We start from the raw sequence: 16,142 nt of genomic DNA, 5'->3' as shown, positions 1-16,142 counted from the left end.
AAAGAATCCATAGGTCCATAAAATAAACATCCAAACTGAATTTGGAGCATAGCAAAGATATAACCCTGTTTACAAGTAATCAGAGGCCATTTTGTTTTACATAGATTTGTTTGTTTTGTCGTGGAAAAATCTGGTCGAAAGTTGTATTTCACCGTTATTTATGTTGTATTTGTAGGTCAGTGACTTATAAAAGGCAGAGTAATCCCGCTATGGAAAAATGATGCACACCCTCGGAACGTTATTGACTAAGTATTTATCAATGTGGTATCAAAATAATTAATACCTTCTTGCTTTGGTCCTGTGTTCAAACAAAAGTACCTGAGGGATTACATGTATAGTTGCTTTAGTGTGCTTTAAATAAAATCCCATGAACATTTAACAATGGCTGCTATTGTTGCCTTGTGTTGAAGTTTGTGACATATGATGTAGTTTCGGTCGGGTCACGTAGTCAATACTTAACATATTCTTATCTATATATATATGTATAGATATGTCGTCCGAAGTAAAGGCTTCTCCTGTACCTCACTCAATCTCTCTCTTTCTCCAGAACTCTTCGCCTACCACACTCACTAACACCTTCAGAATAGGAAGAGAGATGGCAGTCAGGTCATTTTGTACCACAGAGCCTATCGTGAATGTTTTTTTTATTAATAGCATGGTTGTTCCCCATGGGACTCAAATCCCTTACCCTTAATGCCATGCTCTACCAGTTGAGCAGGGTATTTGTTTCTCTAAATTTCTAAGCTATAATATCATATGTCCTTTACATAATTTGCAAATACTGTACATAGGCCTAACTTATGTCTATACAAGATGCATTTAAAACTTAACAGAACTTCTTACAATTTTCCATACATTTTTGCTAATTCGATTACCTTCGTTTTTTTATTTACATTTGTTCACAAAATTGTATCTCTCTGACATACCTGATATTCCCTTTGTCACAATATAGTATTATTAATGCTATAATATTTACATGACAAAAATAAACACATACAGAATCCACTCTAAATGCTTTAAACTTAAAAAAAACGTATCATCGCTATAAATAAAATAAATATGCTCCTCTCAATAATTACAAAGTGTTTCGTACATTGTATGTCAACGCTACAATATGAGCAATTTTCTTTCGAAATATATATATATTTATATATTGCTTGCACTACTTCTCCGTCCAGCCTTCCCTCATCATCCCGACATGCCTCCGTGTCCCCCTCTCAGAGGAGCACGCAACCCCCCCCCCCCCCCCCCCTTTTGGCCTCAGAGGAGCACGCAGCCCCCCCCTTTTGCCTCCACAAAGTTGGGGTCCAGGTCGTTGGGAAGCTTGCCGCCCGCGCCCCAGAGGTTGAGCTCCCCGAACACGCCCGTCTCGATCATCTCCTCCTGCCAGGGTATGGGGATGTTCCCGGAGGAGAAGTCATCGTAGAACTCGGTGTCCGTGGCGTCCAGCACCACCCCCTTAATGGTGCTGAAGGCGCCCACGTCGTCGATGTCTTTGGCGTACACCATCTTTGGGTCCGGGACGAAGGGCGGAGGGAGCATGCCTGGAGGAGAGAGAAGCGCACATGTCGTTTGAACAAGCCCCTCGGTACCGTACCACACACTGTCTCTTTCATTCTCTTTTCTTTATTTTATTCCCTTTTTTCATAAATATTCAATAAATTAATTAAACATTAATAAATAATGTTTTTTGACTTTATTATTAATATAGTTTGACCATAACATACTATGACTATTATTAATTGTATTCATTATGGATGCAATATGTGCACGTCGGCAAATAAGTCGACACGTCGACTTTAAACTCGAAATGTCGAGAATAAAGTTGAAATATTATGTCGACTTTAATCTCGATTTGCCGACTTTAAAGTCGACATTAAACTTGAATTGTCGAGGATACAGTTGAAATTAGTTGGGGGAGATAGCAACCGCTCCAAAGGGCCTGCACTGAATCCAATGGCTTGTGTGGATAATTTGGTAAATTTGTATTTCAGAATCGGTCGGTTTAACAATAAAGAGATCCTCGTTGTTTTAGCGCAGAGCCACAGTGTGGTGATTAGTGTAAGGATGCTGAAAAGGTTGTACGGAAAAAAATGTCGGTTCAGGAGGAGGACCTGAACAGACGTGTTAATTAAGTCGACGTGTCGACTTTAATCTCGTCACGGCAAAAATATTTTTTTTCTTTATGTGTGGCCCTGATACTCCGTCGTAGGTTAGTGTGTGTCTTTGAGTGTCTAGAAAAGCGCTATATAAATTCCATCCATTATCATTGATTTTGGCCTTTGTGGATGTGTTTACATGCTTACGGTCCACTAATGCTGAACAATAATCACTATTGGTATCAGAAAAAAAGGGCCATGGATACATCCTGATCTCCACCGTCGTATTACTGCTGATGTGTTTCAGCGGGTGTCATGGCCTCTCACCTGCTTCCAGGCGGCCCCAGTTGAGTTCCTTGAAGAACGGTTGACTCTTGAGCTCTGCACACTCGTTGTCCTTCAAGCCCAGGCGTTTCGCCGGATCTTTCTCCATCAGACCTTCGCAAAAAGCTTTGCACTCCGCACTGAAGGTGGGAGGGTAGGCGACCGCGTCGTTGAGGATCCTCCTAGTGACCTCTTCGCTTTCGACCTGAAGCAAACATGGGTCGAAAACGACAAGATGGCAAAATCGATCAAAAGTGTTCATGTGTTTATGAATCTTTAAATTACCTGATCCACTACTAATGCAGTGTGAGCACAGGCGGTACCTTCTCTCCTCGGGTTCTGAAGGGTCCTTTAGCTGCTATCATCTCGTACACCGTGACCCCCAGCGTGAAGTAGTCCACTGAGTAGTCGTATGCCTTCTTCTGGAGCAGCTCTGGAGCCATGAAGCCTGCATTCAGAGCACACATTTAAATCTTTTATTATGCCCGTCTGGCTCACAATGTCAACGATGCCATTCGCAATTGATAGTGTTTCACCTTCATTTGCTATTTTTTACTACTTCAAATGGGTAGAATCTTGTTTCATTGTATTCACTATGTGTTCACACATCTACACACATCGTGGAATTATACTTCAAGTGTCCTAGAAGCAGAACCTTCTCTTGGATGCGAACATCAAAATCTAGTGCTGGCCATAACGAGCTCCACACATCCACACACACCATGGCGTTGTGCTTTGAGTGCCAAAAAGCATTACCCTCCTTCGAACACCACCATCAACATGTGTCTGTTTGTGCGTCTTTGTTGTGACGTTGTTAAGTATACTAAAAGGCACTTGGAGGTCACAGAAATGTTTCTACCTGCGTTCGGAGCAGTGTAGAACATTCATAAACTGGTTGGGTGAGATAAAACATAGGTTTTTATTCCTATTTTCTCGAAATGACTTGTTTCAGTAACAATGTTCTGAAAGATCTGAAATATGACCATGTTTGAATCAAAATAAAACGATTTGAGTTCCACTGCCCCTTTAAAAAAAAAAAAAAAGAAGCATTAAAATACTGAATTGAGATAAGATTAGCGACCTAACAAATGAATATATGACTATACGAATATCGGGCTCAACACTAGATTTGATTGAGAGACCCCTGTGATTTGATTGAGAGACCTGTCCTAATGCTAAGGACAGGTCATATTTTTTTATCAATCACCTGGAGTTCCTGCATATCCAGTAGTTGTATCTTGTCCTGGCGGAAGCTCCACAGCAAGACCCAAATCGGACAGTCGGACGTGCCCTGTGTTGAAATGCAATGAGTTGTCAGGGAGGCAGGGGATAGACAATAGATCATACCTATTGGCCATCTTCGTTCTTCAGGCTAGCTGATAGATAGATAGATAGATAGATGGATGGATGGATGGATGGATGGATGGATGGATGGATGGATGGATGGATGGATGGATGGATAAGAACTTTATTTCATCCCATACATAGGAAATGTACTTGGTACAACAGCCCATGGAATCTTAAATAAGCAATAATAAAATAAAGTATCCAACAATACATACATGCATAAGATAATACAAAATAAAATAAAATGCAATATAAATATAAATAAATCACACAATGATTACAATGTCATGCCATAAGGGCATAAAATGCACACACCCATGAGCTACACAATAAATGAGAAGAGGTGCCTCACTACAGATTAAATACTTTGTCACAAATGTACAGTGGAAAGTGCACATTATTAAATACAAGTATTGCATTATTATTTAGGTGAAGAGATTTAGCAGTAGCACAATATTTCATAACTGATGTGTTATAGAGTCTTATGACAGATGTAATAAAGCTTTGTGGTCGAGGGTGGGATTTAGATTGCAGAACTCGCTACAGTGCTACACTGGGTTTGGATTAGAGAAGTTTAGTTATAGGGAGAGCTGTACAATGTGGTTTATCCTGCTTGATGTTGACTGAATCTCACTGGTGCGGTCCCAGGCACCTCCCAGTAACGGGACAACTGGGACCAAGAACCCTTTAAAGGAATTCTATAAACTGGATTATACGATTATTATTCATAAACGTTATCTATATAATATGATATGTTCTTTCTAGATGGGAAACAGATGCTATTACAGTGGTATTTCGGGGCTTACCTGCATCATCCAATAGTAAATTCTCTGGCTTCAAGTCTCTGTAGACGATCCTGTGCTGGTGAAGGTGCTCCAGCCCACAGATGACCTGGGCTGTGTAGAAGCATGCTCTTATCTCATTAAAACCCGGATTCTTTTCATCCACATTGTACATGTGGTACCTAGAACCGAACCGGGAGCAGGTTGAACACAATTAAGACGATGGGAATACTGGTCGAAAATCCTGTAATTACCAAAGTCTAAGTATGCCTGGATATTCAGGGAGAGTGACGTTTGTGTAAAGGTGTAAAGGGGATTGTCAGACTTATAGAATTACAAACCGGCGGGCTTGCCTGTGTATTAGCTGTGAGGTTGTTCTATGTTAGGCTCACTAGGGGTGTGACTGGAGGCAGCACCAAAGAGCACACTTCAGCCAAGCGAAGGAACCTGTGTCTCTATACTGTTGTGAAGATGTCTGAGTTTTGCTTTTTGCACAAATTACCTGAGGTCTCCTCCATTCATGATGGTCATCACAAGACAAAGCTCATTCTTGGTCTGGAAGGCGTACGCCAGTGACACGATGAAGCGACTGTGTACCTTTGCCAGAATGCGCTTCTCCACAATGGCTCCCTAAATAAAAGCATGCAAGCATGAAACCCTCCAGTAAAAATCTAAGTTGCATAGACATGCAAAAGCATCTTCAAATGAATGTGTGTATCAGCAACATGTATACAGATCTCTGTACTGCAGGATTTCTCCTTTGGGGTCAATGCTTGTGTAGTAGAATAACGCGTCAAAGCGACTCATTTTAAATGCAAGTGCCAAGCACACTGCTGGCAATCGGCCATCAAGAGTCAGTGGCTCACCGGAGTGTAATCCCATGGTGCTCACCAGAAGAAGGTTAATCACAACTAATCAAGTTAGTGACAAGCATGTGGAACTTGCTCTGTATTGGCTCAGAGCCACTCTCTTACGCCTTTGGGAGAGTCACAAGCCTCTTTAAATGAATGTGGGTGATGAGGGTTAAGGCCAATTTGCATCATCATGTCAGCTATTTTAATATTTATTAGTTTCCCATTATGATCAATGTGATCAACGTTTTTAAATTAGAGATTTCTCGGGGCCCCTTTCAATCTTTATAATCGCTTTAGGTGACCCCATTTGGTTATGGAGGTGTGTGCTCTGTGTGAAGAAAAACCTTTACCTGGTATCCTTTACGTTTTTTCAGCCTTTTCTTGTCAAGCTTCTTGTTGGCATACATCTTTCCTGTTGCCTTTGCCTGACAGGCATGCACCTCTCCGAAACCTCCTTTACCAAGCACTCGGAAATCGTTGAACCAGTCCTCATTCACAGACTGGCTCTCCAGCCACTTGAACTGCACGAAGCGCTGGAAGAACAAGCTGTTTTTGAACCCCTCTAGGGCCTTGGCCTCCAGGTGCTTGAGCAGCAGCTGTTCGCTCTCCTTGAACAGGTCACCTCGGATGTTCTTGTAGTCTTCTTTTACTCGGGTGACGGCCTTCTCTTCCAGGAAGCTGCAGAAGGTCTTGGCCGCAGACTCATAGTACTTGTTGACCGTCCTCTGGGCCTTCTGTAGTCGGTCATTCTCCTGGGCTGTGTTGTAGTCTTCCATGTCTTTCCACAGCTGCGATGCGTTCTTGTGCGTCTCCTCGCTCTCCAGGTACTGCTGGAACAGCCGCTTGCCAATGGGCTGCGCCACACACATGGAGTCGAACGAAGAGTCCACGGTGGTCTTCATCTGCTCGCAATTCCTGATGTGCGGGAGGTTGAGCTTTGCCCGCATCTTCTTGTCTCGCATGGCGGCGGCCGAAGCGCCATCGATGCTGCCGCGGGCCGACACATAGGCGTTGTTGGCCACCGCCGTCTCTAAGGCACCGATGTCCATGGTTGGATTTGGGCCTTGAGATTCACAAGGTCCTGGAAGGGCAGAATCTTGGTATCAGTACCATGTTTAAGGACAACACATCTGTTTTTGTTGGTCCAAGGTTATAAGTTGTGACTTTAAATGGCATGCTTTATTGTACATTTGCTTTAGCTTCAAAGTGAATAGAGTGTTTGACTGATTTGAAACCTTCTGTTTCTGTAATATTTAGATAAGCAGTTACTTGGTCAGGGTGTAAGCACTGTAAGTGATAAGGCAGTTTGAATCACTCACTTCCTGATTCTCTATGATTCTAATAACGTTGACTGACTTCATACAGGAGATTGACTTACACTACTTTTACTCATGAACATGTCTTGTTTTCTTTATGATTATCAGAAAATGTAGTGTTATGAAGTCTTAATCTTAACCATTATTATTACAATTAGTTTATTAGCTGGATGAATGTAATTTACGAATAAATAAAAAAATATTTATCTAAAGGACAGAAATACAAGACATATATAATATAGATATTTATAGAAAAAACGCATTATTATTTATTCTGTCCAATACCTGTGATCAAAGGTACTGCATGTTGTCATATTTAATAGATTTAGTAATTTTCCCAACAAAGGACTTTGAAACATCACTCGTACTAGTAAACATACTGCTATTGATTTATCTGTTTGTTATTGATTTATTAGCATGTTTTATTATTATTGGGGAATATTTAACAAAGAATATTGCTCTGAAACCAGATTAAAAACAAAATTATACTAAGAGAATCATATATAATCAATAGAAGCAATAAGCTATCATTAGAAGATGCATTAGTCACCGCTTACTATTAATGTGGGTTCAAAGTCTGATAATAAAAAAACTGGGATGCAAAAAAGATCGCTGATAAAGCAGCAAGGTAGCCATCGTGAACATCTGTTTGCAATGGGGGGTATCGGTGCATCCTTTTTTATTTTCTGCTTTGCTACTGCATATTCATAGAATAGTGTTGACCCATGGAGGGTTACTTACCTTTGTTTCTTTCAAGCAAGAAGTCAAAGGGGAGTCAATTTAATCCAGAAGTTTAGCATCCACAATATACTTCTATCCCTTTTTGCCACGAGTAAAGGTCTCCTATCAATTACAACGCAAACACATCTTGTCTGTTCTGTTGGGAGTCCTTGTGAAACTTTGTCTATCAAAGACTCTTCAAAACTTCCTCTCTTGCCCCTGAAAAGGCTGTGTGCGTAAATAAAAGTTGGGATTGGTCGGTGGGTCAGCTTAAAGTCCTGCCTGAGAGATAGTTAGCGAGCGAGGATTACAATTATCTGATGAAAGCGTCTTGTCTCAGGCTGTCAGTTTAAATGATCAGCGGGAGTGATTACTGTACAGAAGAAAAGCTCTTGTACCGTACCATTTTCCATAAAGTCAGAGGTACCAAAATGTTTTTTGATACAATTTCCAAATGTACCAATACCTGGTAATTATTACATCCGAAATTCGGAAAGTTGATAGATGGAGCAACGAACAAGGATATATTTTGGTTGATTGGTTCATTTTGAGATAATAGATTATCTGGAAAGGGGATTAACTATATAGTCTAAGAACATGTAAATCAACACTTACAACAACGATTGACATAATTGATACTTAATAGATTAAAAAGATTCACACAAATGTGACTTCTTAACAGGGCCGTGCAAAGACCTTAACAGGGGCATATGCTCAAAGTTAAAAAGGGGCACATGAGTGAACACTGCCATGAACACTGAACACTGCCATGGATTTTACTGGGAATGAGACAGCTAACTGCCAATTCATTTTGCCCTACAGCATTTTAAAGCATACAGCCTTCTTGGCGGCTTGGGGGTTTCAGAGAAGCTACCATCTGACGAATGCATTGCTACTAGAATACTCCAATGCTCACATTGCTGATAATTTGAAGTAGAGGCTGACATTTTATTTACATTAACATCGTGGGGCCGTTTGAAAAGTGGAACTATGTCAGGGACTTCTGCCAGGTGCTTAGCCATGTCGCCATCAGCTGATTAAAGAGAGATGTAGTTAAAAACAGCCTCGGAAGCCGCTGTTCCAGCCAGACAATTACCCCTAATGATAATCAATGCGTCCACAAGTCTGGTGACCTAGTACGCCTATGGGAGGCACTGTCACGTGTCAGCATCGGTTTGCTAAGTTAACACATAGTTGCAGCCATGGCAACCGAGAGGGTTGGATACAATGGGGGGGAATCTATGTTTTCATTGAAAGAATATCGTCTAACAGCGGTATGATTGTGTCATGATTAGCGAACATAGACTTCCGTCCTGCCACATAAAAACACTGCATATTTAATCTCCCAAATTCACACTTAAAAAATTCTAAACTAAAAAAACAACATAAAATATCATTGAACACAACCGCTCAGATGACTACACAACACAGAGACAACGCAGAGACAATACAAACTAGTGGTTTCAGGGATAGAACATCCATATTAATCACCATGAGAACGATAGAAAACTTTGCATTAACTCACATACTTAACATCATATACATTCTATAACTGAAGATTACGAAAAGGAAATTCACATTTATTGCCAGAAATGTTTCTCAAAATTAATTTTGCTGCTGAATTTCTTACAATGTTGCATTTTCCACTGAGACTTAAACCAATATCGGGTTTGGCAAGACAGAACCTTGACATACTTGACTGTTGTTGCATGATTGTTTCTTTAAACAGCCCATTAGACGCTTTAAGGTAGTTTTGGCGACATATACAAACAACATATTCTGTTGTTTAGGTTGGAGGGCAGGCTGGTTTAATAGTTAAACCCTGAACCTTTGAGCTGGGAGCCGGAGAAACCTAATGAAATCACAAACATAACCATACAAATAATCAGACTAGATTACTATAGTAATACGATTCAAACCAAACAGCCATGGCATTTCTTATGATTTTTTCTTTCTTTTTTTTGCCTTTATCTATGAAAGCCAAGTGCAACTCTAAGTAAGCGGTGTCGTGATGCCTGGGTTTGTGTGGCTACAGCCCAGGAGTTTTCATGAATAGCCCCGGATCTGAAGATGGAATCTATTCATCACAGGTTCCAGGTCGCAATGCATCAACTGTATCAGAGAATTGTGTGTGCATGTTTGTGTAACATTTAATATTCTAATATAATTTTACAGTTAACCATTTTTCTCTAATCTTTTAATGTTGCATGTCAATACGTGAGTAAAGAGAGCAATTCTGCCTCTACTCAAAACTACTATTAGAATCAAATTTATATTTTTAGCATCACAATTCATGTCACATTTTTGAGGTACACATTACAATTTTTTAATGATGAAGACATGAACTTTGGATGTGAATGAGATCCGGGTTTCAGCCCTGAATGTCCTTAAATCCTAGCAACGTCCCTCTGCAGAAATACATGCAGCATGTCTGTGGGTTTATAAGGCCTGTGGAGTGCATGGCTGGAATGTCACAGAGGAGTAACCAATCAGGACCATCTGTCTGATGGATGACCTGGCTAAGCACTGGATTACCCACTCACATGTATGGATGGCGGGTGTCTAATACCAACGCTGACTCCTCCAGGCAATACGACAGCCAGGGTAGAATAAAGGCTGATGGGTGGTCATTTGTAGTAGATCTGGTCAGCTTTTTGTTATGCTATTTTCGTTATTTTGGTATTTCTTCATGCATATGCATGTTGATTATTGGTGTTGTTTTTATGTAAGGTTCCACCGTTTCTGTAGATGTGGACCTTTGTCACAGTGACACAAGAGGAAACACGTTTTGAAGTCACCAAGGGAATTGTACAGAGGTAGGGACCTGGTTTTCCAGGGATGTCTCGTCTCCTGATCATCCCTGGATGATGGGATCTTCCTTGCTAATTCAGGGAGTTTATCCTTGACCGAGCGAGCGAGGGTCAGGGGGGTGTCATAATTATATGGCCTCTTAAGGCCTTTGAGACTGTACCAGTGATTAAGGGCTGCAAAAATAAAATTGTATTTAATTTAATTTGATCTTGTTACCGTTCTCATCTCACAAAGGAGAAGGCCTGGAATAGGGTGCTTGGAACAGGGTGCTGGGAGTGTGTGTATACTGGCCAGAGGGATGGGGGGACATCTGAGGGAGGGACATCCGTTTCCTATACATTTCTTATTTTCTTGTTTAATTTTATATAAATTATTTTTTTAATTCTGCCATCTTTCATCACATGTCAATCAAACTGGCTGTATTATAATTATAAAGGGTATATGAACTTTAAGGGATTTAGAATTTTTTGAAGGTTTTTAAAAAGGGTAAATACCTGATCACTAACAGAATCCTTAAAAAACTTAGTTCTTAATCGATAATAACAAATGCACACCAATATCTTTATTATTCGACGATACAGCATTATGTGGAAATATAGCCCTGATGTAATTACACAATCCTTGCTTATTCATCAATAGGTTTCAAAGCAGTGGTCACCGACAATCAGGTTTAGGAATATAGAGATCTCGATCTGAGGCTTTTCAAGTGGATCACAGACATAAGGCATGAGACATTACCAGAAAGGGCAAAAGCAAAACTAAGCGGGACATCTACTGGACAAACTAAGATATTACTTCTGATAGGCCTGCCTTAAAGGGACACTGTGTAATATTTTAAGTAATTTATTACCTCAAATCAAAGTATTCATTCATAAATAAGTCCTCATTGGTGTAAAATTATCTCTGCCAAAAATCTCACTTATCCTCCTGAGCGAAGAATAATTAATATGTAGTAACAGGACGACTAAGCTTCATGGAGGCTTCCATGTTCTTCCAGTCTATGAAATGCCGAAAGGGACAAAAAGCATTACGTGGTACAGGAAATGCAAATGCGTTTTTCACTCTGAGCTGAAATAATTCACTATCTTGCTCGAGGAATAATTACTCATACATCATTAGCTTACACTAATGATTCAATGCAGTTTGAAATAACCAACCTCATCATCACTCGAATGACTCGATGAGGTAGTATTGGATGTCATGACACAGCTTCTTGGCACATACTGCCCGCCGTAGTTTTTGAACAAGCGAGCACTATTAGTTTGAATGCAATATACAATTGTACCACTATGTAGAATGTTGGTGTATTTTAGTGTCTCTCTGTTGTTCACATTTCTAGTCTAGGGACAGGCCAGGGCCTCTCTTACTGATACAAGGTGTTCCTCAACATTCTGCCATTGTTATGTCTCAACAAGGTTGAACCGACCTGGGCCTCCGGGACATAGCCAGGGCCAGATACCTTATCAATGCTGAGAGTGCGCCTGTTTTCGTGTTATTCATATATCCCCTTTTTGTATAATACTCGCCCCAACCCTTTGGTTCGACGAGAAGAGGGTTCGACAGCCAAGGAACAAGTCATCAAACGGCTCCTCAATGGGTCCACTATTGATTATTCAACCTAAGTCTGTATCTCGCTGTATTACATCCTGGAATAAACCATCTATTCAACCCTCTGATCCAACCTGTCAAGTTGCTTTGATTTCGACTTCAAGAATTACTACTACGACTGAAAATACACAACGCAGAGTCTGTCCGAACAGTTTAGAAATAAGCTGAAATCTAACATTTGGTGCCGTGACCCGGATTCCAATACGTTGTGCTCTGTTGTAACCGCGTATCCCGCTCCACGGATCCCATTTTCGACCAGGGAGGACCCATCGGTGAACAAGACAAGATCCGGGTTGTGGAGAGGGTCCTCCTTGACGAAGTGCCCCTCTTCCATCAGCGTTACCAAGTCCTCGCACACATGGTCATTCACTTCATTCGTTGCATCCGTGGGGGCGATCATTGTGGAGATGTTTGAGACTGATGCTTTCTGGAGTGAAATGTTAGGAGATTCCAGCACGGCTTGCCAGTTCCCCCATCGGCTGTCTGAGACGCATGGTACTTTCCTACCGGCCAGCAGGGCGTTGACAGAGTGTGGGCAGCGGATGGAGAGTTGCTGATCCAGCACAAGATTGTTCACCAGCTGGATGGCGAGGTACACAGCTTGTACCGCTCTCAAACATGGACCAAAGCCCAAGGCTGTCGTATCCAATTTTGCAGAATAGTAGCCCACCGCTCTCAATAGTCCTCCGTGTTCCTGCGCCAGCACTGACGTCACAAACCCGTTGTACTCGTTGACGAAGAGTGTGAAGGGTCTGTGGACATTTGGAAGTCCTAGCCCTGGTGCTTCGCACAGATGTTGCTTCAACTCCTCAAAAGCTTTTCGTGATTCGTCTTCCATCTTGATCTTATCCCTGGAGTCTGGTCGTCCTTTCAGCAAGTCGTTCAATGGTTGGGCAAACTCAGTGTAGTTTTCCACCCAATTCCTGTTGTAGTTGCATACTCCCAAGAATGCTCGTAGTTCTTTGACTGTTCGGGGTTCTGGCGTTTTCCTTATTGCTGCAGTGCGGTCGTGGGTGATTTCCCGTTTGCCTTGTGAGATTTTCTGTCCAAGGTAAATTACCTCTGGTTGAGACATTTGGGCCTTGTCGTAGCTCAACTTGTGACCTTTCACATGGAGATAGTCAATCATTGCCCTTAAGTCTTTGTCGTGCTCTTCCTCGGTCTCCGAGGCAATTAGGATGTCGTCCAAGTACGTGATGACTGCTGATGTCATTTTGGGGGCTTCTGGCAGGGTCAGGTGTCGTCGCAAGGCCTGGTGATAGATGGTGGGGGCCGAGGCAAGTCCCTGAGCCAGTCTAGCCCAGGTATACTGACATCCATCGTAGGTGAAAGCCAGCCAAGCTTGACACTCAGTGGCCAACGGTACTGACCAGTAAGCATTTACTGCATCAAGCACTGTGAAGACCTTGTGCGCTGGTGTGATGTCTTGCAGGAATTGATCGCCGGAGGCAACCACAGGGCTCAGATGTGTGAGGCATTGGTTCGCCAGTCGATAATCCACTGTCAGTCTCCATGAACCATTTGGTTTCTTCACAGGCCACACCGGCGCGTTAGAAGGTGATTGAGTCTTGTAGATGATTCCCTGGTCATTCAAGTCTTTTATGATTGGTCTCAGTCCATCCACGGCAGCTCTGTTGAGTGGATATTGCTTGACACATGGAGGCATTTTTCCTGTTAACTCCACTGGTTCCATGTCCAACAAGCCACAGTCGGTCTTTCCCTTTGCCCAGACGGGGTGGTCCTGGAGGTCCTCCCTCTTGAGGCTCCTCATATTCATCGTCACCTCTCCATCCTTGAAGTCGAGGCTAGCATCCATGCATAGTAGCACATCCATCCCGAGAAGGGCTTCCTGGATCTCTTCTCCTGTCCACAGCTGTATTGTTATCTCGGTCGGTCGAACAGCAAAGTTGATGGGATTTGTTTGTGAAAGCTGGAGGCAGTGTCCTCCGGCGCTGCGGGCCATCTTCTTTGTTTTTGACATGGGGAGGTTGAGGGATTTCAAAAGTCGTTGTGGGATTGTAGTAAATTCGGCACCCGTGTCAATCAAGAAATCAATTTCAAATTGGTGCTCAAGTAAAGCAGTTACGTAGAAGCTGTTTTTGTCTTGTCGGATGGCAGCGGCGATGGCACGAAGAGAGGGGGCTAATTTTTACACAGTGTCCCTTTAACACCAGACCCTCACTTGGACACCACTGGAGAAAAATAGTTTCAGGAACAAATGCTTGTTATTTAGGTATTCACAGAGTATCTATGGATACCTATTATGCCTATTATTAACTATGACTCTAATCAATTAAATAATATTAACCACATAAACCTTGATAATTTCCAGTCACCCAATCATTTCAATTAAGTTGTTTGCTCTGTTCTTGTTTTAATTGGATGTTCCCTTCTGATTTAGGGGACAGGTTCACCTTTCACAAATATTGGTAGCCTATTGTACTTTATTTTTCTTATCATGAATAGTCCCTTTATTGACTGATCGACCACTGCCTTTGGCCATACAAGATTTTTTGGAAATTGTGTTTCCACATTAAGCCTATTGTTACGCCCCACCTCTAGTTGGCCCTACTGGGGCTAACAACAAACCACCCTTGACCCCAAATATTAAAGGACACCTTTTGCAAAAAAACCAACCAGTGGGATTTATTTACATAAACAAATGAAAAGGACACGACATTAGGATATACAACAAAGTCCAAAACATAAAGACAAGACAAATCCCAGAGAGGCGGCCCGACCAGCCAGCAGCCCCATGACCAAAAGCATCCCCATGGGAAGGGGAATCTGGCGCTTTGAACTCCGGTCTTGACGAGCGGTCCAGGTGCTCCTAATCAGCTCCACTGATGCAGCACACCTGAGCATGGGCTGAGACATGCCAACAGAACAGGGACAAACACAGAAAGCAAGCCCCCTTCTGAGGCTGAAGTGTGCACGTTTAACTTGATTGTGCCCCTGAACCACAGACCAATGCACTGCCACTGCAAGGCCAGTGGGGTGTAGAGGGGCGTAACACCTAGGCAAGGCAAGGCAAGGCAACTTTATTTATATAGCACTTTTCATACACAAGGCAGACTCAAAGTGCTTCACATATAAACATTGTCATACAATAAAATAAAATAATAGATAAGTAAAAGAAAACATATGCAAGAAATGAGTAAAATAGAAAGTGCAATGTATTTAAGAGAAAATTAAATTGAAAGTTAAAAAGGCTTTTAATAAGTAAAATTGAAAGTGCAATGTATTTAAGTAGACCCATCCTGATGGTGTTGTTGATAGGCTTTAAGGTTGTTTTTGGTTTGGAGGCAATATGTATGAGATTTGTGAGGTTAGCAGTGTGTCTAAGTTTCCCTTTGTTTACTCTCTTAGTGGTTACAGCAGGAATGCAAAAGTGGCCATGTTTTGACATAGGCAACCTATATCATTAATTCGTTGGTAATCAATCCAACTTGATCATGTGCCTCATTTCCTACCTATGAGGTAGATATTTGCTAAAACTTTGACTTGTAAGCCTTTATATAGGCTATAGTTGGAAAACAATAGACCTCTGATACACAATATCATCTGGCCGGAAAAGGTCATGTGGTCGAAGGTGAAAGAATTTCACACGCCTATAGCATGATATAGACGAGTGAGTTAACGTCTTTTTATTTGTAATGGCTACAAGAAAGTCATCTGATATTTTGCTCTACTTATTCTTAACATCAGAGGACATGCTCTCACCATCAAATACTATTAAATATTTGTCCTGTTGCTTAAGAAAATAAAATGAAAGTCAGTGAACCCAAAACCAATAATTTATTTAATTTTAAGTGGTATTTTTTCTTGTATCATCATCATAGTATTCTATGCCATTGTTCACTGAACAATTACAGGGTGGGGATCATGTCAGGGTAGGGGTTGTTTTGCATGTGAAATGCCTTACTCGGACTAGGAAAGTTTCACCTTCATGAAGCTCACACACTAGAGCCCCATCTGAACATATACTGTTAATGTACCTGATTCAAGGGAACAAAGGAACGGCATTCCAGGTTTGAGTGCGTGTCATGGCAGGCCTTGTTGTTTCACATTTTATGGGAAATGCATGCCTTGCCTTGCACTGATGAGGAAAGGGTCATCAATCATGAAACTCCTCTGGTGACAGAAACAAGCCCACACTGTCTCTTAAATTAACCTAATATAAGGAAACAAAGTAAGGTTTTAAATGTAAGACTTCATGCCACGGCTGGCCTTATTTTACATTTGCTGTATGCACCCCCTGCCTCACTCAGACTACAAAGG

At 41.7% G+C, this 16,142-nt stretch overlaps 1 protein-coding gene across 1 annotated transcript; it reads right to left on the bottom strand.

Annotated features, from left to right (window-relative positions):
* Positions 1-1,260: 1,260 nt before the first annotated feature.
* On the bottom strand, positions 1,261-6,549 carry grk1b (G protein-coupled receptor kinase 1 b). Its single transcript, XM_056594535.1, has 7 exons — positions 5,757-6,549; positions 5,055-5,182; positions 4,577-4,734; positions 3,631-3,714; positions 2,747-2,871; positions 2,427-2,628; positions 1,261-1,544 (listed from the first exon to the last, which is right to left on the bottom strand). Exons 1-7 carry the CDS (start codon positions 6,453-6,455, stop codon positions 1,261-1,263), a joined length of 1,680 nt encoding a protein of 559 aa, XP_056450510.1. The 5' UTR covers positions 6,456-6,549.
* Between the last annotated feature and the right edge of the window lie 9,593 nt (positions 6,550-16,142).

The sequence above is a fragment of the Gadus chalcogrammus genome, chromosome 7 (genome assembly GCF_026213295.1).
Source record: "Gadus chalcogrammus isolate NIFS_2021 chromosome 7, NIFS_Gcha_1.0, whole genome shotgun sequence".
Classification (NCBI taxonomy): domain Eukaryota; kingdom Metazoa; phylum Chordata; class Actinopteri; order Gadiformes; family Gadidae; genus Gadus; species Gadus chalcogrammus.
Note: the sequence above shows the minus strand (reverse complement) of the source record. Positions and strands in the feature narration are given on the sequence as shown.